Raw genomic sequence first — 25,765 nt, 5'->3', positions numbered from 1 at the left:
TTCTGAAAAGTTTAATTTTCAATTGCCCTGGAACCCTGATTGTATTTTTAACAAATAATCTTAGTTGTCCTTGGGACAAGAATTGACTTATAAGGATACATTCATATTTTCTCATAAACTAATATAAATGGTTACATTTTGAGCTTATGAATGGCTCTGCCTTTCATTTCATTTAGAAAGAAGTATTTCTTCTTCCCCAGAGTTTTCCAAAGCTCGTTCCTATAGCTTTTTGTTCAATGGAAATGCTCTTATTCCTGGTCTACGTGTCTGTGAATAACTACAAAAGGCATGGGTGGGGGTGGGAATAGATTAAAGACTGCAAGGGCTTTAAGTTACAATAAGATGGGTTTCCTCAGGAAAATACCTAGCTTGATTTTGAAATTTTTGTTTGAGATAATTTTGTTTCTGTGGGGCTGTTTTCCTCTCCTATCTTTCTCTGGAGTCTGGGGTGGGAGAATATGAAGAAACCATTTCTTCTCCAAATTCCTTGAAAGCCCCTTGATCCTTTTTCTTACAACGGTGACCTCCTTTGCTGCATGAGGCATGTGAACCTTCTTCAATGGAAAAATTTCAAAATGATGCTAGCTATTGTTTCTAATACCGTATTAGTCCATGAGGCGTTGCTAACGTTTTCAGCTGAGGTAGGAAGGATTAACTAGAGCAAATAAAGATATTCAAGTAGCAGTTGAAAGCCTTGATATGGCCTTTTTACTCTCTCTGTGTTTCCCTTGTTTTTCTCCTTTCCTCATTTCATTGTGTTCTGCATCAAACCCCCTACATCCCTCAGAGCTGCGAGAAGGTTGGTGTGTTTTTTACTTTTTACCCACCTTACAAAACTCTTAATTAAACCAATAACAAAGAATACAAATGAAATGAATGTAGCTGCATTGTGGTCTTCTTTTGGTTAATGGTATGTTTTAGCAGAGAATGCCCTGGCCATGGCTTCCAGTGCTTGCTGGTGGTATCTAACCGTGGTGCATGATGGGAGAGAATGTACCTGGGTGCATGGTAACTGGTAACACTTAACTCTCTCAGGTCCCATGAACTCGGTCAGTGTTCCTGCTTTCCTTCCTGCTCCACTCTTCCCGTCTCCTGCCTCACCTTAATTTTTGTCTTACAAGGATGCCTGCTGCCCATAGAATGACTTTTTGTAGTTGTTCCCCTAATCCCAAGCATGAAGACTAAACTATCCTCTATTTTCTTGATATGTTCTTTGACACCGTAGAGCCTCCCGTGGCTCCTGCTTGCTTTGTGTAACCTGTGAATTGGCTGCAGGAGGCATGCCTAGCTCTCTCTTCTCCTCTGCCTGTCATTCACCCGTGAGGCCATCACAGCAAGCCCTCTCGAATCAGTGGAGGTTTATCTCAACCTTAATGACAGCCAAAAAGTTTACAGACAGAATTATTTACTTATCATTTTCTTGGGGTTATGAGGTTGTTTGTTTATTGACTTATTTATAATTTAAAAAATCACTTTATTATCCATATTTAAGGTATGCTCCTAATGATTACCTCTTGATCTAAAATACTCTTCGTGTAATGTTTTGCCAATAAGAGCCCAAGATGAAGCCTATTTGTCTCTTGTCCTCTCCTTGTCCAAGACACATGTACTTAAGCATACATAAACATGCAGATTATCTGAAGCAGGAACACTGAACTATAATTGCTTGGTAATTTTTTCTGTGTTGCATTGCTTTAATATGACCTCTTCTCTCAATATCATGTTTCATTGTATGTTTTAGACCCAGTGTCCTTCCAATTGAATATAAGCATAAAAAGCCTCTTACCCGATTTTGTTACCATCATCTATGTCATTTTACCTTAGATATGAACTGAGTGGAATCTTAAACGTGAAATACCCAGCTCCCTTCCTGAATTTGCAATTCTTATCTTTGACAACCTAGCTTAATCTAATGTATTCCTTCTTTGAGCCTTATCATCACTTAAATCCCTGTTTCAGTCACTGTATTTTACCTCCTCCTTTTATGTTTAGTGCCGTTACCTTGTTATTTCTTCTTTTGTCATTGTTGTCTTGGATTCCAGCCATTTCCCCATTGTCCTAAGCACGGGCCTCGAGACTTCATCTTGTGCATGCCTTGCATGACCCAATCCAGTATCTCTACTGGCATTGGCTTTGTTTCTTCTTCTGTGAGCATAAATTGATATGTGTATATATTTCCGTGTGTGTTCCAGTGTTAGTGGAGGTCTTGAGGCTGCATCCACTCTGAGTCTGAAAGCAAATAAATTGCACTTTCGTGTCCTCTAGATGATGTTTTCCAGGGTTGGGATGTGACAATGTGGTCCCACACATACATTCACATCAACTGGAAGTGCACAGCACTGAAGTTGGTTTTGATACTCAAACCTGCTGGTGACCTTCCAGCCCCCTTTTCTGCACATACATGCATGCATAAGATCTTTGCTATATACATGCATGTATGTGTTTTTGTGTTTATCTTATGCATGATTTTTGTGTATTGTTAGTTTGTAGATAGTTTTTTTTGTTTTGTTTGTTTTGTTTTGTGGGGCCCTTGTAGGTCTGAATCAACTTTTGTATGAATGTGTCTAAGATACCAATGACTAAACTAAATACTTTTTTCTGTGTATACACATACCATACTTGTATGGTCTGTATTATCCATAGTTTTTCTTTGTTTTGTTTTTGGAAAATCCACAATATGTTCCAATTGTTTAATCGTGTTTGTACAGTGCATGTCATATGTTTAACAAGCCACTTTATCTTGCCTTTTATTTTATCATTTTCCCTTGTGTTTTGTTCCAGTTCGCCGTGTCCCACCAAGATTCTCTATCCCACCTACTAACCATGAAATCATGCCAGGTGGAAGTGTTAATATCACCTGTGTGGCCGTGGGGTCACCAATGCCTTATGTGAAATGGATGTTGGGGGCAGAAGATCTGACACCGGAAGATGATATGCCGATAGGAAGAAATGTACTAGAACTGAATGATGTGAGACAGTCAGCAAATTACACCTGTGTTGCTATGTCAACACTGGGTGTCATTGAAGCAATAGCACAGATCACTGTCAAAGGTATGCTTAATGGTTTTTGCTTTGAGGGTCTGGGTACATTCAAGTCTCCTGACTAATGTCCCTACAAAGTCTACCCTTGGAATTCTAAAATGAATCAATTCATCTGAGTTCAGTTGTCAAAGTCTAATCATATCTATGGTATCGTTTAAAATACACGTATCTAGGTAAGGAGATTCTTAAAAGGACTGATAGCCTAAGTAATGATAATCATCAGTATATTTAACAATACGCTGGGCAGGAGCACTAACCAGGCAGAATGAGAAACGTTAGACACTATCAACCAATATGATAGAACTGATGCAAACAGGTTTCATATTAATCCAGAACTCTGGTGAGAGTACATGATAGAAAAATGCAAGTAAGTATTAATAAATGCTCAAATCCATGAAGGCAAAAGAAAAAGAAAGAGAGAATTAAATCAACATGATCTACTAATAGATGTTTTAAAATTTTGATGGGTCTTGTCATTAAAAATCAAAATGTAAGTGGCATTATGTTCTATTTTAACTTTATCTCTTATCTTCTATACATGAAGTGCTCAAAAAATATTATTTTATTTAAGTGCACTAAATGTAACCAAAGTTACAAATATCACAAATATTTTTAAAACAAAGAAAACAAAAGTAAGTGTGTGGGGTACCAATTGTTTTTATAAGTGTTTATAGAATTCTTGAACACTTTTGTAAAAAGGGTCAGACTGAAGATGACTTTAGGTTCTTGCAAATGTCTGGAACTATTGCAAAAATGAACACAAATTATCTTTGCTTTCCAGGAAGTATGATCCTAAAAAATGTAACACACATGTTGTAATTGGTGTCATATCCCCCACCAAGCATATATATCAAATATATGCAATATAAAAAGCAATAATGTGACATGAGAACAAAAGTACATGCCATTGTCAACATTTTAGTCATTTAAAATAGTAATGTTGTATTGGATATCCATAACTATATTAAGCATACTTACACTTATCCATACAGTATAGGCACAAAACCTATACTGTACAATAAATGTGATAGCAAAGCTAACGTCTGTTAAGTATCAGTAAGCACACCTTTAATTAGCAATATTTTTACTTACCTTAATAATTCAGAAATACTTCTAGGGAAAATTTGGATCATCTACTTTTTGAAAAATGTCAGTCCAGTATATTTGAACATTTGTTCAAATGTCTTTTTATTATTATTTTCAGAAAATCCCTTGGCTAAATATTATAATTCTATAGTTCTTAGAGTAATATGCAAATATTGAATCACCTTTCTTATAATAACTATTTCAGTTTCAAATATTTGAAGGTTTACTGAAGACCTTCAAGAATTCAAAATCAGGAATCCCATTAACTAATAATATCTTGTTCAACTTCTTATCTTTGTTTTCCAGGCTCTTGCCATTCCCTACCCTCTCCACCTCAAAAATAAATAAATATAAGGGTGAATCCTGTAGGCAGAAAAGTAAATCAAAACAAAAAGAGCAAGTGGAAGAGAGTGAGGATGTATCACAACTCATTCATTGAGTTAGGTGTTCATTCAGTTAACACTGCTAGGCAGTATTCTAGGTATTAGAGATACACATGTAATCAAGTACAAATTTGCAACTCTTGAAAAGCTGCCATTCTAGAGAGTATTATACTTTTTGCCTTTATGTTGACAAGGAAAAAGAGTATGAAAGGGCTGATCATATGAGTGTTACATTCTGGGTTTTCTCCCAAAAGTTAGGTGGTAGCTATAATTTCAGGTATTATTGATATTGAATATAGACTGCACATTATGATAGTAAACTGCTTTAAAAAGTTATTTGTGAATATGCTTTAATTTAGTTCAACATTTTTGAATATTAACTAAAAACATGAATTTAAAATTAGTCAATTTGAAATTTACTATTCTTTCTTACCTTAAAATTCTTGGTTAGATTATTTTTTTTAAGATTTTATTTATTCATTTGAGACAGAGACAGTCAGACAGAGAGCGTGAGTGGGGAGAGGGGAAGAGGGAGAGGGAGAGGGAGAAGCAGGCTCCTTGCTGAGCTGGGAGCCAGACTCCATCCCAGGACCTGAGGATCATGACCTGAGCCAAAGGCATCAATGCTTAACCATCTGAGCCACTCAGGTGCTCCTAGATATTTTTTTTTTAATTATAGTAATATTATCTATGTCTTATAACTGGAAAACAATATGGATATTATTCTTCCATAGTGATTTAATGCCATTTGAATATATAACAAATTGTGTTATTTTTAATGTTGGTATTTAGTTATATCATGTATTTCCTGAAGCAAGAAGCTAATTGGCCAAACTCTTGGTTATAATAATAGTAATAATTGCAATTAATGTTTTTTGAGGGTGCTGGATACATTCTGAGAGCATTACTGGAATAGCTCATTAATCTTCACAGCGAACTCATGAAATACAGTTACCCAGCTGTACAATACAATCCAGTGGTAGCTCTTCCCATTTTCCACATGTGAAAACTAAAGCAAAAAGAGGTTATGCAATGCATCCAGGATCACATAACTAATAACTGGTGGATTTGAATACAAGCCTCAAATTACAGTGACCTAATGTGCTTCTAGCAAAAGGAGATTTGTCCCCTATGCATCTTACTATACATCCTACCCACTTAGAAAACAATCTTTTGTTATTTAATCTAGTCAAATCTTCAGTAGATAACATAATTCTGTTATTCTATTAGTAGAGTTTATGGATCTTTGTAATATCTTAGAGCTGATGCGTATTCATTGTCCTTTTTTTCTCCCCCTAAGCCTTACCCAAACCTCCAGGAACTCCTGTAGTGACTGAGAGCACAGCCACAAGCATCACATTGACGTGGGACTCTGGGAATCCTGAGCCTGTCTCTTACTACATCATTCAACATAAACCTAAAAATTCTGAGGAACCTTACAAAGAAATTGATGGGGTGGCAACGACACGCTACAGTGTCGCTGGACTAAGTCCCTACTCGGATTATGAATTCAGGGTTGTTGCTGTCAATAACATTGGGCGGGGACCTCCCAGTGAGCCTGTGCTAACGCAAACCTCAGAACAAGCACCATCCAGTGCCCCACGGGATGTGCAGGCGCGGATGTTAAGTTCAACCACCATTTTGGTACAGTGGAAGGAACCTGAAGAACCAAATGGACAGATCCAAGGATACAGAGTTTATTATACAATGGATCCCACTCAGCACGTCAACAACTGGATGAAGCATAATGTAGCTGACAGCCAAATCACTACTATTGGCAACTTAGTGCCCCAGAAAACATATTCTGTCAAAGTTCTGGCTTTTACCTCAATTGGAGATGGTCCTCTTTCAAGTGACATACAAGTCATCACTCAGACAGGAGGTAAGTCTGGTTCTGATGGAGAGTAAGGAAGGAGGGAAGGAGTAGGTGCTAAGAGGTGTGAATGGTGAAAACAAAGAAAGTACAAAGATAAGTATGAATTTTAATTTTTGAGACTTAGAGTTTCTAAATGAGAGGTTGAGATAAGACATCTGGAGCAGAACAGGCATGGGTACTGAAAGACTAAGTAATACTTTTAAGTAGAGGGATGCATTTAGCATCTTTTTTAAAAAATTTGTACCCAAATGACTTGAAGATTTTTCTGAATGAGATGGATGAGTGCATCCTCCATGCAGCATTTTGAGAATAGAACTATCTTGCTTTATACTAGTGACTCTGATAGAATACTCTTACAAAATTATTTAACTTATGAAAGATTGGGTGGTTCAAGATAAACTTAAAAATAAAACCATTTGTCAGGGGGCCTTACACATTTAAATGTCTTCTATTTTCCAAGCAACTACCCACTAAAAATACTCTCCTAATGGATTTTTGACTTTTTTTTCTTTGTATGGCTTCATGGGTGGAGAAAGACAGTTATCAAGATCCTAGATCAAACTTTGGGGCCTCAGTGACTCATTTTACTGGGCATTCGGGCAAACATCACACTATTTTATGGAGAAACACTTGGCCTTTCCAGTGGTTTTATTTTCATAAGCAGATATAAGACCTCTGGTCTTTGATTCAGAGTGATCAATTTTGTCTTAGGTTGAGAATATGACATAGCAACTTTCTTCTAAAGTTTATTCTTGAACATCTGAGAGCTATTAATTTGACTCCTATGAGGTGTTGGTGCCTCATAACTTGCGTTAGTCTCAGTGTTTTGGCAGTATGCTATTGGTTTGTTCTGAGAATCTACATAAAAACCATATTATTAAGAAACATATTATTAGACAGAGTAGTTATAATCTGTAGGTATAACTCATTGGTAACCTTGGGAATGAATTTTCTGAGGTGTCAGAACTAGATAAACCTATGTTTAACCCTAACTTGTTTTCATGTTTCATGTCTTATGAATCATGTCACTGAGGGTGTTTACCTATTTTCCCTGGCTACTGGAGATCTCAGAACATATTTACAGCCTGCCTGACTTTGTTTTATTTTTTATACTGTTGTTGTGTTCTTGCTGTTTCCTCGTGGATTTATTATTTTGTCTAATAATATGAAGTATAGCTATAAAAAATATACCTTATCACAATTATACTAAAAAACATTCATATATTTTCCCTACTTGGCTTTTGCAGTTCTTCTGTACTTATTTGCTATATTAATATACAGAAAAACACTGTAGATTAATTTTTCTATATATCTCATATTGGAAAATGTAGAAATCTGTGTATCTTGTTCTTTTTCTTGACTAAAACTGGTCAATTGTTATGAGATTATTTTTTATTACACTATTTTAGCAGCTCTCTAACTATTTAAAGATAACAGAAAATATATATTAAGAACATATACCTGTGATCCACTTTTAGTTTTTCTGATTTTTCAATGGTGATATATTTTTTAAAGATTCATTTATTTGAGAGAGAAAGAGAGAAGAGAGAGGGAGAGAGAGAGGTGGGGAGGGGCAGAGGGAGAGAAACTCAAACAGACTCCCTGCTGAGCATGGAGCCCAGACACAGGGCTCAATCATACCACACGTGAGATCAGGACCTGAGCTGAAATCACTAGTCAGATGCTTAACTGACTGAGCCACCCAGGTGCCCCTCAGTGGTGATATTTTAAAAATCCCTAGTCTTGGAGTAATATAACCAGAGTTTGAATCCTGGTCTAGCATTTTTAGCTCTATAACCTTGGACAAGTTACTTCATTTCTCTGAACTTCAGTTTTCTCATCATCAAAAATAATAACCACCTTATAGAATTTAGAGGTGGTATTTGGTTTCTGCAGCTGCTGTAACAAAATACCACAGACTGGTGGCTTGAACAGGAATTTACCGTCTCTCCATTCTGGTGGCTAGAAGTCTGAGATCAAGGTGCATGGAATTGGTTCTTTCTCAGGGCGTCTTCCAGGCCTCTCTCCTAGCTTCTGTTGTTTTGCTAGTAATCTTGGCTGTTCCTTGCTTTGGAGAGGCATCACCCTGATCTCTGCCTTCATTGTCACATTGTGTTCTTCCCGTGTGTGTGGCTCTCTGTCCAAATTCCCCCCTTTTCATAAGGATTTCCATCATAATGGATAAGGGCCCAACCAAGTGACCTCATCTTAAATAATTACATCTGCAAAAATCTTATTTCCAAATAAGGTCACATTCTAAGGGTTAGGAATTCAATATATGAAATTTTGTGGGTTACACTTCAACCCATAACAGTGCTATAAATTAGGTAATGGATAGAAACATTTTATAATTTAATAAGTAATATATAATCATCATCATAATAAAAACAGCTACATATGCTGGATACTCTGCTGTGAACTTTCCATGTATCAATATAACTACCCAGTTAGGTAGATGTGGAATTACCCCATTTTCCAATGAGTAAATTGAGGATTGAAGAAGATTCAGGAACTTGTTTTTCGGTCATAAGGTTGGTAAGTGGGAAAGCAGAATTTAAATCCAGGTACCCTAGCTACTTTAAAGCATCATTATTTTCAAATTAATAATTTGCTTTTGTGATAGTTTCAGTGCCTGCTAGATTTTTGTGCCCACCAGGTGCTCAATAAATAGAGGCAGTAAACACAGTCATTCATTTATTCATATCTTTATTTAAGAATTATATGTAATTTAACCTTTGAAATACTTGAGGTAGCTATTATATTATCCTAGTACAAAAGTACATTAAAACATTTAGATGTAAAAAAAAATAAGCTTATCTGAAAGTAGTGAAAGGTATACCACTTTTCACAGGTTATTATACTTGATCGCCAAATTTGGTGTTAAGTTTTCAAACCACATATTTAAACATAAGAATCCATAATGTTTTATAACTTTTTTTTGTCTGATACCAGGAAGATTTAGGTATCTTAGACACCAAATACTTCCTGGAACTAAATTCAACCAAATTGTAAGAATCCTTGGGAATAATGAGAATCTTTATATTCAGAACAGTGAAGACAGACAATAATGATGTTGGTCACAGTTTATTGATAGATATAGAACTGATGTTTAAATAGACCTACAAATAGACCATATTTTGGTTTTCTGTATCACCAAGGGACATAATATGACATAAGCCATAACTCAGTTAAGGCAGTGCTACAACAGGGAATATTGAGTTAATGTGATCCAAGGACTCTGAACTTAGAAGAATCTGAATGAATGGGTCACAGATGCATTAGAAGAGTAATGCCCAATCTGTGATATTTTTACATTATTTCCAAGAACCTTGTATAATAGTTGTACTTCTATATCCATTGATTGAGAAGATATATAATGACATAATGACTTGTGCCTGCCAAATCAATAGGCTAAGAAAACCTTCCAAAATAGCACAATGATTTGATCTGTTCCCTAGGCTTAATTAACAAAGGCCATTTGATGTTAGTGGACACCTGCCAAATACAGTGATGTTAGTTCTAATATAATTAATGCTGAGCTGCTCCTTTTTTTTCTTGCTAACTATTTCTTAGAATCATAGCTAGGGAAAAACATAAAATCATTATGAGATATTCTCTTAGAGAGGCTATAGAAAATTTGAGGATATAATTATTTTCACTGCAATTTTATCTTTCCCAAACCTATGAAAATTTACTAAGATATATAAATTTCTCAAGTATATTTTAATTTCATATATACAAAGATATAAATTTCTATGTCTTCTATATCTGAAAGCAGTTCATTTCATTTTTTATCTTTAATTCGCTGGCACTAATAGTCCTGTTTTTGTTTAAAATTGGACTCTGAAAAAAGAGTATGTAGTAAAAAATTGACTTTAAGAGGGAAGTTATAACTTTTGATCTCATCTAAGATTACTGTTAACATATAGATGTAAATGGAGGATTGATAGCAATTTATGTATTTCTGATAATGTAGAAAATCGATATATGATCTATTTATAGTCAATAATATTTCCCCTTAATCATGACTATTCATACAGTTGATAATATTAAGTAATTTTTAAGTGGTTTTCGATATGAAAATATCTTGGTTAAAATAATTATGTTCTAGAAACACAGGTTAATCTTCCAGTTTTTCCACAGCTTTAACTCTTGGCATTACAGTCACTTGCCACTAATTTACCTTAAAAATGTGGAGAATGCAGTATATATGCCATTGTTAAGGGAAGAATTTATATTGTGCTAGAAAAAGATTTCTGCTGTTAGAATACACATTTTGAAAGGATGCCTTTTTATATAGTTTCTTGTATAGATAATTATAATAAGAATATACAGTAACTATATTGTATAAAAGAAGTACAAATAAAACTGTGATAAAGAATGTAGTGAATTACATCTAAAACCTAATGCCCTAAAATGTTGCCTGATGTTCATGCTAATTGGAGCCATTCTAAATCTATTAAATCCTAATGTCTGTTTTTTTTTCTTTCTTTAGAAAACATATCTGACCTCTAATTTTTCTGTGCATTTAACAGATTCTTGGAAAAAGATTCTTGATTTCTATGTGTATACATTAATAGTATAGGCCTCTGGAAGGAAAAGAATTATGTATATCTACTAAATAAATACTGAGTACCAACTTTAAACTTTTTGAAGAAGCTAATTCTTTTTTTTAATTTTTTTATTGTTATGTTAATCACCATATATTACATAATTTGTTTTGGTGTAGTGTTCCATGATTCATTGTTTGTTCATAACACCCAGTGCTCCATGCAGAATGTGCCCTCCTCAATACCCATCACCAGGCTAACCCATCCCCCCAGCCCCTCCCCTCTAGACCCCTCAGTTTGTTTTTCAGAGTCCATCATCTCTCCTGGTTCATCTCCCCCTCTGACTTACTCCCCTTCATTCTTCCTCTCCTGCTATCTTGAAGAAGCTAATTCTACTCCAAATTCTGGGCATTGCAGAATTGTTATTTAAAAAAAAAAAAAGTAAAAACAACAACAACAACAAAAAACTATGACATTTAGAGACATGACGGTTTAGGTTTCCAGAACTTACTAAAGCATTTCATTAGTATATGTCAACAGGCCTGAATAAGCAAACTAGAAAAAGACTGATTTCCAATTTCCCAAGTTATGAGTCCAATTTAAATTCATTCTTAAAATAATTTTGGCAAAGGAGCTAAAAGGAATCTTAGTAAAGAAGCTCTGGATGTAAATACAAATCTAATAAAATTTAACTTTTCACACAATATTTAATGACAATTGAGAGTAAGATGTGTGCAGGTGCTTGTGTATTAAATACTTATTTTATCAATGATATATTTTTGGCACTTACAAATCAGACTCCTTGTTTTGAATTTTGTTTTGTTTTACTTCCTCTGGTGTTGTTTTGTTTTACTAATTCTGGTGTTGCTTTTATTATTGTTATCATTTATTAAAATGCTAGATATATTTTCAAAAGTGTGCCTTATTAAAGAACTAAGTATTTTCACAATAATAGGTTTCCTACTTTCTCTGATAATATTTCGTATTTATAATATGGCTAAGCGAAATTGTTGGCTAGCCATTTACTACATGTTAACCCCTATCTCTTTAGAGATATTTGCTTAATTTTACTTAAGTATTGATATCTTCTAATATTATCAGCATTTCAGATGACATACAGATACTCCCTTCATCTCTCATTCATTCTCTATTCTCTATCTTTGAGTTGCCTTCAGGTATTTATATGGAGTATAATAGTAGTACTACTCAAATACTTTACATTCATCAATGGGTTTATAATCTTATTTTAGAGAATTGATAGCTAATATTTGTATTTCCTTGTGGACATTAAGTTATCAAGAAGAAAAGCATAATGTTGACACCACTTTACAGAATACAAACATTTCTTAAATATAGTTTTAAGGAAAAATTATAAGTTCTACCTCCATTTCCTCTGCCCACATCTAAATGCTAAATTTGGTTTATGGTCAATAATATCACATCTCTCTTGCTAATGAAGAATGATTGCACTGAAGTTTCTGGATGGGCTTTTTAAATTTTTCCCATGAGTTTCCAGAATCTCAGAGTTTCCTATAAAATTTATGTTCAGTTAATTGGTGAGGGAAATGCTATAACACAGAAAAGCTCTTAAATAAAAGTAAAATAGACACAGGCAAAGAAGAAGTGAAGATAAAAGAATGCCAGTAAGGTTGGGGTGTAAAGACTGTGAGAACATTTGAAGAGAGAGAGAGAAAGAGGAGGGAAGGAGGGGGTAGATAATACAAACATAAATGTTAATAAAATCTGAAGCCACCATAATTGATATACAAGTCTAACAGAACATGAAGTACTCCCTGTGTTTCCAAATAGTACAGAGAAATAAGACCATTTGGAGCCCCCTAAAGTGCTTCTTCATATACATATATTATGATCATTAGGACTACTATGTTTGAGGAATGTAAAAATAAATCCATTAATTTCACAGCTTTTTTCTTTTACTTTGATGCCACAGTTTTATTGTGGTTGTTTCAACTATGGCTAAATGACTCTGAGGAAGCATCTCTAAGTGAATCTTCAATTCCCAGGGAGATCTAAGTAGTGGCACCTTAAGGTGTTTATGAACATAGAGCCTGATATAATAAAAAGGTCTTTTAAAGCACTGGTCCATTTGCTGGATTTCGCCTGTAGACATAATTTGCCCCCTATCGTGTTTTTCAATTAATTTAAATTAATTCAATTATTTCCAATGGTTAAAAATGGAAATATTTCACCTAGAAGATTCACTATCAACTTCTGTTGAAAAATCAGAAGTTTAGGCAAGCTTTGACCAACATTCCACAAAGCTGCAATCTGCTGGTGCCGAATACTACCAACTCCTTCAGGTGGGCCAGGCACTCTCCCATTGGCCCCATACCCCACCTGGTCTCTAAGTGATCTGCCTGATACCTCTGGACATTTTTATTTCTTATTTCTTTTTTTTTTAAGATTTTATTTATTTATTTGAGAGAGAGAGTGAGAGAGCTCAGGAGCAGAGGGGAGGGGCAGAGGGAGAAGCAGGCTGAGCAGGGAGCCTGATGTGGGATTGGATCTCAGGACCCTGGGATCATGACCTGAGCTGAGGGTAGACTCTTAACTGACTGAGCTACCCAGGTGCCCTAGGCATTTGTACTTCTATCACAAGTTTAACATCTAGTAAATTAAATTACCCTCCAGACCACTTCAAAAGAAGGGCAAGATAGAAGCCAAGGAGGAGAACCTTGTATATATTATTTGAAGTCATCTGACCACTACTTATTTTGTCCAAGAATAAAATGAAATGTACACCCCCTGAAGCTTTGAACTTGTTTAATTCATTATTTAGAGGAAGAGGTGTCTTAATAGAATTGGAGGGTCAGATGAAGTTTATCTCACTAAACAAGGATGAAACATTGAGACCCACTGGGAATTTGTTCAAGACAAATTAAAAGCAAAAAAAGTAAACAGGTTAAATAAGAAAAAGTTAATTAGATTCCCAAGATGTTTTCAATCAATGTCAATTTATTATTAGCATTAGGCAGGGAGGAAATACATAACAGGCAATTATAATCCTGAGAGTAGCCCTTCAGTTCTGTCCATGTTTTTAATTCTTGACAATACTGTGTTCCAGTTTGGTCTAAGTCAGGAGTTATCATAAGGATTTCTTCTTTCTCAGATTTGTGGAAGTTGGGAGAAAGAAAAAAAGGAAACAAAAGTAGAGAGAGAGAAGTGACCACACACATATGCATATGTGTGTGTATTTTTAGGCTGAGAACCCCTGTAATCATCTGAATATTAAAATCCAATCATAACTTCCCCATCTGTCTGATTGTTCTTGGCTTCCATTGTTGCTCCTGCCAGGCTTTTGGTATTTCCTGTTTAGAACTAATGCGTTCTCTATTTGCTTTGCTATTTTCCTGTTTATTTTTCCCCTCTTCCCCCCGCCCTCCACCAACCCTTGCTCTTGATCTTTGATCTTTTTTTGTCTCCATTTCTCAATCTGGATGATTGTGTTAGGTCTCTCACTGGGCGAGTACTTACAGAGAAAAAAAAAAGATACCTTGTTTAGAAAGTATGTTCACAGAGCCATCAAATTAATGAGTATCTCAAGGCCTGTGATAAAAAAGGAAAAAAGATGATGAATGCAATTAAAAATAAGAAGAACTGACTATCGGTTGCCTTATGCATCAGTCCAAACATGAAATTATATGCCTGCACATAAGGTACATACACGCACATGCCCACACACACACACACACACACACACACACACACACACACACACAGGTTAACACACCAGACAGAAGAATAAAATAGGAATACTGGAAACCGTTCTGGTAGATCTGTTTAGACTTTGATGTCCTTTTAAATAAAAGACTATTTTAGTCATATTACAGAGAGATGACTTTTATAGAAAAAGAAAAAAAAACATTTTTTATTTCCAAAATCTTCTTACTAAGGAAAATGATGCTTCAAGTATTGTTTAAGAAATTGAGGGCGCCTGGGTGGCTCAGTTGGTTAAGCGACTGCCTTCTGCTCAGGTCATGATCCTGGAGTCCCGGGATCGAGTCCCACATTGGACTACCTGCTCAGCAGGGAGTCTGCTTCTCCCTCTGACCCTCTTCCTTCTCGTGCTCTCTATCTCTCATTCTCTCTCTCTCAAATAAATAAAATCTTAAAAAAAAAAGAAATTGAAGTCATACATCAGTTACAAAGTATATTATTTTTCCTAAGTTTTTCAGTGTTTATGCCCATTCACCAAAAACACTTCACATGTTTTTTTCCCTCTAGTATAAAGTATTATTGTTCTTGTTTTTTATTAAATATACACAGAATATACTTGTGAGAATATGGGCATATGGTCAGCTATAGCACTTTAAGATGCGCCACAGTATCAGGGGTAATGATCAGAATAGTTAATGGCTAGCATGGCCTGGGCACCAACCGATCAGAACAGACACTGGCCAAGGACAAAGTAAGGTTAGCTGGGTCAGTGATGCCCTGAACTACATTACCCTTATGTATAAGGGATAGAGGACCTAATGGGATTTGATGTTAACCAGGAGGTTGGGGTTAGTAAAACCTCTTCTAATACAGAATTTGAGTAAAGTGTTTTAAACTGGATATATGTCCCATTCTTTAATACATCTGACACATAGCTCTTTCAAATTGTCTATTGCATGGGTTTTAATGACTAATATGAGAATTATACATGACATCTGCTAAATTACTGTATGTCTGATAATAAACATATTCTCTAAACTTTTTAATTTGTGTAGTAACTTAGCTCCATCTCACTAGGGACTAGTGAGGGTCCTGTGATCCAGTCCTACTTCAGGCTCCTTGCTCAGTGGGGAGCCTGCTTCTCCCTCTGCTTACCATTCCCCCTGCTTGTGCTCTCTCTCTGTCACTCGCTCTCTGACAAATAAATAAAATCTTTTTAAAAAGAAAGTCAATTAGGGAGTAGAAGTAATTATTTATAAGGGATAGTTTTTTTTTTTTTAACCTCTTTTTCAAAATGTGGGGTTGGTGAGAAAAATACCACGTGATTCCGGTTTACCAGTAGGTTTCGTTAATGGAATAAAGGTGGGATTTTATAAACCTAATCGGAAATAATTTTGAAAGTTAAATGCAATGCTAGAGAACAAGTTCTCGGTTGTAAAATAACAATGGATTTTATGTATATAGCACTTGTTATGATTTAGACAATATTGATTCCAAGTGTATTATATAAATCATCTCACTTATTATGTACAACAATATTATGAAATAACCTTATTATTCATGAGATCAGATTTATTATCAGATTTATGTTCTATTCTGTGTTTGATAATTCTCCATCTTGTATAGATTTTAAACTGATCAAGAACAAGTGCAGTGTCATCGCTTCTCGGCCTTTTGGCTAAGATCAAGTGAAGAACAGTGCAGTGTTAAAAATATTCTTATACCTTGAAGGAGGAAAAATGGACTATAAACAATGTTAAGGACCTAGCTCTTCATTAAGCTACACATGTGGACACGTTTTGAGAGGTTTAAACAGATGCACTAATGGAAGGGTTTTGAATACTCATGGTGATGATGAACTCAGTCCTTTGCCTTCCTGTTTTTAGTACCAGGGCAACCACTAAACTTCAAAGCAGAACCTGAGTCTGAAACAAGTATTTTGCTGTCTTGGACACCTCCACGTTCAGACACCATTGCCAACTATGAACTGGTCTACAAAGATGGGGAGCATGGCGAGGAGGTAAGACTGATTCTCACCTTCTGATCATTCACTATCCTGGGGCACTACTCTACTTTTGTGTATTCGCCCAGGTTCTGCCAAAAGGTCAAATATCTATAGAGCACTTTGGTGGGAAAGATTTATTCCTCAAAAAAGGAACTTGACCAAAAAAACAGAATATTGATTTCAAGCCTTTGGGGGTAGAATGAGGCAAACACCAACAACAAAGCAGCTGTTATCCCTATTTCCAGGCTTCCAAGCTTCTTCTGAAAGTATCTAAAAGAATATACCCCATGAGACTTAGGGACTTCCTTTCTTTCTCTTCTGCACTAGTGTAATTAAGCCATATAGTACTTAAGTTAAATGACTTCCAAGGCTTTGGATGGATGAATTTTTCCAAACTGGTTTCAGAGAAAGAGGCCCTGCAGCAAATGTTTATTTGTATGCCAAGAGTTATTTGATATGAATGAGAGTATATATAATGTTTGAGTATGCTATGCAAATAAAATAATTGTAAAATGAAAAAGTCTGGCAATTATTGATAGTTACTGAAAAGAGAAACCAAATCAATATAACTAATGCATATATTAAGAGGTATAGTAAGGATTTCACATATATTAACTCATTCAGTTCTTACAGTGGTGTCATGAGTAAGTTCTTACTTTTAATCGATTTCACATATAAAAAATGAAGGCACAGAAAAGGTAAAAGAGATTCCCCCAAATCTCACACTACTGAATGGCAGAACTGGGATTTGAAACTCTAGGCAGTCAGGTTCCAGAATCTATCTTTTTAACCAATAGGGTATATACTGCCTCTTGGGTGGTGTACTTTGTATAAACTATAGAAATCGGTACTAAGATGCATCTAACAATTTCAGGATGGGAATATATGATAGTAATGAATGTATTTCTTTTGTTACTGTGACATCCAGGCTGGAACATTAGGACAAAATGTTGGTGAAACTACATGTGAAAACTCAATCCACACAAGTCATTTTATTGTACCTCTTAGTATTCTTTATCTTAAAAAAGATCTTTACAAAGCTAGGTAGCCCCTAACTTCTAACAGAAATACCTTTTTTTTTATACTCACATACTAAATGAAATATTATCAGTTAACTTACGGTATATCATTCTGAATACTGTAATAAATTAATATGTTCCTATAAACTTCTGTCTTTACAGCTGTTTGAATTGAGCAGAATCTCCGAAGACCAGGTTCTAAATGCAATGCTTTTAGAGTTAGCTAACAAAGCCAATATGAATTAAAGCACTCAAAAAGTATATAATTGAAATGCTGCTATAACTTAAAGTACTCATGTTACCACTATTGATGTTTTTATTAAGACGTAATTCAACATTAATTTATTTTAAATCTTTGCCATTACCCAGCTGAAAAACAAATAAAATTAAAACATTGCAGGAGAGTGGCACTCCTTTGAGAATGCTGTAGATGTAGGTGCTTGAATGTTGGTGCACCTACTCTGTTTTACAGTTGTTTCTTTGGGGATTCCGTTTTTACATACCATTTGGGAAATCTAAAATTTCTAAAAGCTTTTGTATTTGTGAGCCAGAATACCCTCAGGATGTTTTCTCTAGTTTTATATTTGAATTCCCCTTGAATGATTTCTGTTTGTGTGAACAGCAAACCCTATTCGTTGAAAAGCCTTAAGATTATTTATGCCATTACTAGATTACATAATAGTGTGTATTTTAAGGCTTACTACAGGCTAATGTTCAATCTGAGATTGATTACCCATAGCTCTATTTTTGCTAAAATGCAAGTCAAATTTTAAGCATGAAGAGTACGAGTTACAACATTCAATTAAAGAAACCTTATTTCAAAAGCCTTTTATGATGTTAAAATTTGCAGAAAAGTTTGTGACTTTTTTTCTAGCTGCGTGCTCTGTAGTCACAAAGAAAGAAAGTTTTAAAATGATTTTAAATCAGTCTAGAGTGATGGTATGGTTTCATAAAAATTTTCCAGCTAACAAGCATCTGATTTTTATCCCATCAGAACTTTGCAATTTCAGATCTCTTGTAGCAATGTCATAGAAACTGTACACCGGTTTCTGTTGCTACTTCTGGCCACATCTTCTTTGCCCTAATTTAAATTGCAGAAGGTCATGGGAGATGAGCAAGACAATCTCTTCACTTGAAATTGGCACACATTGGCCAAACTCCACCATCAGGGGCAGGTGTCAGTGTCTGTTGTGGGCTTTGTCTCAGCAACACATGCACCTTAATGTACAACATGCTTATGGGTGGTGGCCTCTCAATCTCCCTCTTTTTTTTTTTAATTTTTTATTGTTATGTTAATCACCGTATATTACATAATTTGTTTTGGTGTAGTGTTCCATGATTCATTGTTTGTTCATAACACCCAGTGCTCCATGCAGACTGTGCCCTCCTCAATACCCATCACCAGGCTAACCCATCCCCCCACCCTCCTCCCCTCCAGAAACTTCAGTTTGTTTTTCAGAGTCCATCATCTCTCCTGGTTCGTCTCCCCCTCTGACTTACTCCCCTTCATTCTTCCTCTCCTGCTATCTTCTTCTTTTTCTTTTTTCTTAAAATATGTTGCGTTATTTGTTTCAGAAGTACAGATCTGTGATTCAACAGTCTTGCACAATTCACAGCGCTCACCGTAGCACATATCTTCCCCAATGTCCATCACCCAGCCACCCCATCCCTCCCACCCCCGACCACTCCAACAACCCTCAGTTTGTTCCTGAGATTAAGAATTCCTCATATCAGTGAGGTCATATGATACATGTCTTTCTCTGATTGACTTATTTCACTCAGCATAACACCCTCCAGATCCATCCACGTCGTTGCCAATGGCAAGATCTCATTCCTTTTGATGGCTGCATAATATTCCTCAATCTCCCTCTTACTTGATGCATTTGGCCACTGCATTATCATTAGAAAGATCTCTGGCTTCCATTGTTCTGGTTGCCTTCGTTATAGGAATTTTCCTTTAAACACTGATATTTTCTTTGTATAGTTCCCCTGGTAGAGTCCTAGATACTCACTGTTGATTCTGTTTGTGATATTTTGATGACTTTACAACTCCAATGACAGACATCTGAGGTTGCAGGCAGTGTGCTAAAAATATTTGCATGAATCTTAATGAAAATGACCCAGTTCTTTTGATACTTATCCACAGCAACGGATTACCATTGAGCCTGGGACATCTTATAGACTGCAAGGGCTGAAACCCAACAGTTTGTACTACTTCCGTCTGGCCGCACGCTCTCCTCAAGGCCTGGGTGCTTCCACAGCTGAAATATCAGCCAGAACCATGCAGTCAAGTAGGTGTCTCTCTTTGCTTACTTTCTGCCCTTTTTCGTTAGGGGGTGTTGCAGCCTTCCCCACTCCCCAGCCAACAAACAAATCGGCTAATTAATAAGTTAGACAGTCAGTAGTTTCTATGCTAGTAAGCATCCAACTTTGGGGATTACAACCATGACCTATGTTGGTTTCCAACTTGGTCCAAATAACAGATCCCATTCTCTCCCTTCCTAAACTGAAAGAAGTCGGAGGAGTTAGAAGACTTCCGTCAGGAAAATGAATGAAAGTTCCATCAGGCCCTGTGTAATGATTTATAACCAGCAATATTCTGGTTGAAAACACTGCCAAATAATCACAAGAGGGCTTAACAAACTAAAGAGGTGAAAAAGACCAAACTTGTAAGCTTTTTAGGCACACAGGTGTTTTTTTTTAAGTTTATTTTTATTTATTTATTTGTTTGTTTGTTTATTTTAGCGGGGGGGTGGGAGAGGGACAAATGGAGAGAAAGAGTCTTAAGCAAGCTCTACAGCCGCACAGAGCTGGATGTGCGGCTGGATCTCACGAACCTGAGATCATGACCTGAGCTAAAATCAAGAGTCGGATGTTTAGCCAACTGAGCCGCCCAGGCGCCTCCTAAGCACACAGGTTTTAACTTTGCTAACAAACAGGTTTTTATTTCATGTATTTATTTCTACTCAGAGAAGAACTCAGCTCTTGTGACTACTTTGTTATTAACTCCTCAAGTAGTACATGTGGAAATTTGGAACATTCGTAGAAAATCTGTGTTTGGGCAAATTTAGGAACAATGGAATAATCACAAGTACATTTGCAATCCTAAATTGTATTTTGTTTCCTCAGGTTCAATTTCTTTTTGGAACTGTTGCCCTAGAGCATAGTTGTGTTTATCACAATGGGGGTTCATTGTGTCCAGGGAAGATTGCTTTGTGTAAAGTATTATATGGAAGTTTATTTTTGATGGAAAGTTTGGTGACTTATAATAATACTATGGTTTCCTCTTTAATAGTAAGTTTCTATAATTAGTCTATTAAACAACCATTGACTTTGAATTGAACAGTTTTATGGAGTTATTTCCCTAGGTTTTTTTTTGATACTTTATATTTTATATGTGATTTTTAATAGTTATATATGCAGTAGATATGTGTAATCTCAATACATTGAATTTTGTAAAGAGGATGCTCACTGACCTAAATATTAGACCTAGCAGCAAACATGAAATTTATATTTTCTAAAAAATGAATTTTCTTTCATATAAGCAAGTCTATATTCTATAGAAATTTAAAATCTTTCAGGGTTTTTTGAAAATAAAAGTTATATTCTTTCTCTTTCTCAAAACATGCCTGTTGGTACAAAAAGTATTAGGATTCTATTACTTAATCCATTAGTGATTATGGTCTATTCCCATAAAATTCCCTTTCTTTTAAAAAATGAAGCATGTAAATTAATGCAGTTTTGTATTTGCCTTTGAATTCCAGGCAGACTAGTAAGTAATATTGTAGAAGATAACTCTTAAACTCAGACATTTAATTAAAAGAAATATGACATGCTTCCATATCCTGTTTTGCATGGTTTACAAAACTGACTTTTTTGCATGCATGCTACATACCTACCTATTTACATACATAGAGACAGAATGGACATTTTATAACCACATCAAAAGCTTTCCTACTTTTTATTTTATTAAAGTAAAACATTCAAGAGATGTTGAATATATTCTCACAGAATAGGAGGTCTGAAAGTAGCAATGTAGTAAAAACCAAATCAGCTTTTTAAAAAGAATTACAAATGAGTCCTTACTGTTACATGAACAACTCAATTTATTATGAATAATGATAATGCATATGAAATAGTTTTATAATTTGAAACATAAGAACATGTAGTCAGAATCAATAAAGATGATAGATATTCTCGTGATTTTGCAAATCTTACTCCAAATTTTCAAGATTGTTGTATGAGAATTTCCTTTTCGTCAGTACAGGGAGCTTTCATTTTGATTGACAATCATGAAGAACCCAAGACACGTAAATTAAAAAAGACTGATAATCCTGTAAACAATTGAATACATCTGACACTACATAATATTAAGACCCACAAGGTCTAAGGAAATACCCAAGCTACATATTCACAACACAAAATTAGAAATGAGTTACTCATTCTACCACATCAATTGCCTTAAAATAAATAAATATAAATAAATATATATATGTATATATATCTTATCCCTCTTATTTGTCCCGTAGGAATTATATATTATTAACTTTAAAAATAATTTACGATAATGGTTTCATTGCTCTTACTGCTTTTTTAATTTTCTCAAATAATGATACGTTTGGGTAATTTGATGGAAAATAATTGCTCAGAAAGTGACCATTTTATTTTAGAATGGACAATAAGAAAGTTTCTCTCTTAACTCTTATGTAAATTCTACTTTATATGAATAATTACATACAAAATGAAAGAAATTTTGCACATAAGTCATATCTTTTACAGGTGGTTCTCAGGATTTTTTTTTAAACAGTTCTTTTTAATGGCTGTGTTACTGACATTTTGTAAGGGATAGATGATTATTATTGATTTTACCAAAATTTGTTGGTGGAATCTAATTCTTTACTAGCAATGGTGTCTCAAGAAGAGTTATAATAAATTTTTTAAAAAGCTGAAAGCTGACGTAGGGTAAGTACAAGTTACAGTCAGAATCAACAAGCCTGACATTACCCTCGGGTAGGTAAATCTTGGACTATGCATTTTCATCCTTTATTGATTCTGCATGCTTACTGTATACAGGCTACAATCCATGCTAGATTAACACCTTTCCTTAAAACTGGTCAGGCTGACTCAGTTTTTCGCATAGTCAGAGGGAACGATCTTTTATATGGGCTTTTATTTCTTTTCTTTTCTTTTTTTTAATTGGAATTGGTGAAAGGGATCTGACAGTTATTGCAACTTTTTATATCTGAAAACCTTTTCACAAATGAATACTGTCTATGAATCACCCTCATTCTAGAATGTAGAAGTGAAAGCTTGAAACAGCATCTGTGAAGCATCATCAGACTCTCATGTAATAAATCTTGCAATATTTACAGGTGTTTTTAAAGTTGGGTAGTCTGTACAGTAGGGCTGGGGAATACTGAGGGATTGGTTTAGAAGAAGAATTTAAATTGCAGGTAGGTAATTTTATTTGAGGCTCTATTATCTCAAGGTTTCATGTTCACATATTCCCCCCACCCATTATTTAACAATTATTTTTGGTCATTTATTCATTTTTTGGTTTATTCATGTTACTAAGCCAAGGTACCTAAATTTAAAATTTTATTTTATGTTTCAAAGCCTTGTTTTCATTTTGTTGCCCTTATTGTTCGTTTATTTATTTTTGCCTTTTCTTTTGTTTTATCATTTTTTTTTTCCAACCACTCCTGTCCTTTCACTCAAACCCTCCTTTAACTCACTACCAAAATAAGAGCCGTCAGCTCCTCCTCAAGACATTAGTTGCACCAGCCCAAGTTCCACTAGTATTTTGGTAAGTTGGCAACCTCCGCCAGTGGAAAAACAGAATGGCATTATTACTGAATACTCCATCAAGTACACCTCAGTGGATGGGGAAGATGATAAACCTCATGAAATTTTGGGCATTCCTTCGGACACTACTAAATACCTTTTGGAACAGCTGGAAAAATGGACTGAGTACCGCATCACTGTGACAGCCCACACAGACATCGGCCCTGGCCCCGAGAGCTTCTCCGTGTTGATTCGAACTGATGAAGATGGTATGTTGCCTCTGCTACGTCAGTTTGCACCCTTCTGACACAATCTTGGTCTGCTGTCTTTTGATAGGCTAACAGTAATCAGTTTTTCTCTGCTCATTTTTTTTTTTTTTTTTTTTTTTACCTAGCATCGCTGTAACTTCAGTAATTTTTGCAAAAGACCTATCTTTGCTGCAGCCTGGGCTTTTTTTTTTTTCAATCTCAACACAATAATTTGCTTCCCTTTAAAAGAACAGTTTGCTCCTATGACCTTGTAATCCAGGCCGTTCTCTGTACTTCCGTCTAAAGTCTTCTGCGTTTTTCTTGGCCTTTTTTAGACACTTCTTTTACATTTTGAAGTTAACTTTTCAAATCTGCCTTCTTATCTTCTTGTTGCCTTTTTGTCTTGCATATTTCAGAGACACTGATGCTCAACATTCAATTTTTGGCATCTGTTGTTTGGAAAACCTTTGATATGAGAAAAAAAGAAGAAAACCGATATAATCAAGAATCTTTTTATTCTGCTAAAAAGAAATCTTTATAAAAACACACAACAATCAACAAACAGTTTTTATTATTATTTCAATGCTACTCCTCTTTGTGCTTTAATGCTTTGAGCCTCAAAGCATCTTCCTTGGCTTTTGTACATTTTTTACATGTTTTTCTATTTCTCTGATACTCTTTTTTTCTTCCATTTTTTTTTTTTTGGCATTGGTCATGTTTTTTGATCTTTTCTTAAAAGGTAGAGCAGATTGGTTGAGCATTTTCATTGCTTGAAAATGTTTGTACTCCACAAAGGAAACAATAGTGGGTCTGCCCATTTTTTTTTTTTAAACCTAAGTAAAGAAAATACTCTGACTGGGTGGGTCAAGTGCCTATAATTTTCTTTTATCCAATGATGTTGTTCCAGTTCCTAGTGGTCCTCCTCGAAAAGTCGAGGTAGAGGCTGTCAACTCAACATCTGTTAAAGTCTCATGGCGCTCACCTGTGCCCAATAAGCAGCATGGCCAGATAAGAGGATACCAGGTGCATTATGTGAGGATGGAAAATGGTGAGCCCAAGGGCCAGCCCATGCTGAAGGATGTCATGCTGGCTGATGCACAGGTAAGCCTCTGAAATTACATATCTATGTTTTTATTTATTTATTGCATTTATTTTAGTCTATACCTTGAAATGGACCCCCATTTTTTAATTTTTTTGACGTTTAAAAAATCCTGTACAAAATTCTAGTTTTTAAAACACATGATGTGTATTTACCTTCTCAGTCAGAGTTGACAGCATGTGAGGAAGTGAGTTGTAATGAAATGACACTCAAACCTAATTAAAAACATGTAATTGTTTCCTTAAAATACAGGTACTCAACTCTACATTTATATCTGAGTTTGCCTTTCTGACCTCAAAAAAATTGAATTGATTTTAATCAAAGTAACAAGAATTCTAAGCAGCTGTGCTAGAACTACTTGAAATTAAATTGATCTAACTTCTAAATATATGACTTATTCTGTTGAAGAATAGACATTCTTATGTGAGGAAAGTTACCCAGATAGTATTTTATTTAGTACTTATTTAACAAACCATGTATTCAGAAGTAATTATTTCATTTCCCAGAAAAATGAAGGTAATGACAATGAAAAGTTAGAGTTTTCCAGGAAATAAATGGGATCCCCTCTGTTAAGGCACATTAAGAAAAGTATGAAGAGCAGTTGAGTGTGTGAGAAATTCTATTGATCCTCGGGTGGTAATTTTCAACCATGCAGTCACTTGGCTTTGTAATCCGTTGTTTAAAGCAGAGCATTATATGTTTCAGGTTTTTTTGTGTGTATAAAGGGTTTCAAAGATAATACCATAATAAATTCACCTGTATTCTACGTAGTTACCTGAAAAGAAGAGGAAGATTTCAATTAATAGCTTCTACTGGGAGTTACATATAACCTGTGGACAGCTTCACTATACTGGGTCCAGTAGTGATGGGATGTTATGAATAGGGGAGTACTATGCTTATCTAGCAAATCGGTAGCTGGCATGGAAAAGGAGGGGGTTTGGAAAATCCGAAATTTATTTCAATAAAAAGTTCCTTCTCTTGTTGTCAAAGTGAGG

General features: G+C 35.2%; 1 protein-coding gene and 1 pseudogene across 1 annotated transcript in view; both read left to right on the top strand.

The window, feature by feature from the left end:
• PTPRD (protein tyrosine phosphatase receptor type D) overlaps nucleotides 1-25,765 on the top strand; it is a 424,904-nt gene that overhangs the window by 234,725 nt on the left and 164,414 nt on the right. The window contains exons 7-12 of the mRNA XM_088019124.1: nucleotides 2,782-3,051; nucleotides 5,812-6,393; nucleotides 16,502-16,635; nucleotides 19,786-19,930; nucleotides 23,387-23,692; nucleotides 24,579-24,772. Of these exons, the coding sequence (XP_087875250.1) occupies nucleotides 2,782-3,051; nucleotides 5,812-6,393; nucleotides 16,502-16,635; nucleotides 19,786-19,930; nucleotides 23,387-23,692; nucleotides 24,579-24,772 (1,631 nt within the window). The remainder of the gene's footprint in view (nucleotides 1-2,781; nucleotides 3,052-5,811; nucleotides 6,394-16,501; nucleotides 16,636-19,785; nucleotides 19,931-23,386; nucleotides 23,693-24,578; nucleotides 24,773-25,765) is intronic.
• On the top strand, nucleotides 16,274-16,433 carry LOC114212467 (U2 spliceosomal RNA; annotated as a pseudogene).

This window comes from Eumetopias jubatus, unplaced genomic scaffold (genome assembly GCF_037043125.1).
Source record: "Eumetopias jubatus isolate StellerSeaLion01/CBP00866 unplaced genomic scaffold, mEumJub1_p1.0 scaffold_15, whole genome shotgun sequence".
Lineage (NCBI taxonomy): Eukaryota > Metazoa > Chordata > Mammalia > Carnivora > Otariidae > Eumetopias > Eumetopias jubatus.
This window is presented reverse-complemented; position numbering and strand designations above follow the sequence as displayed.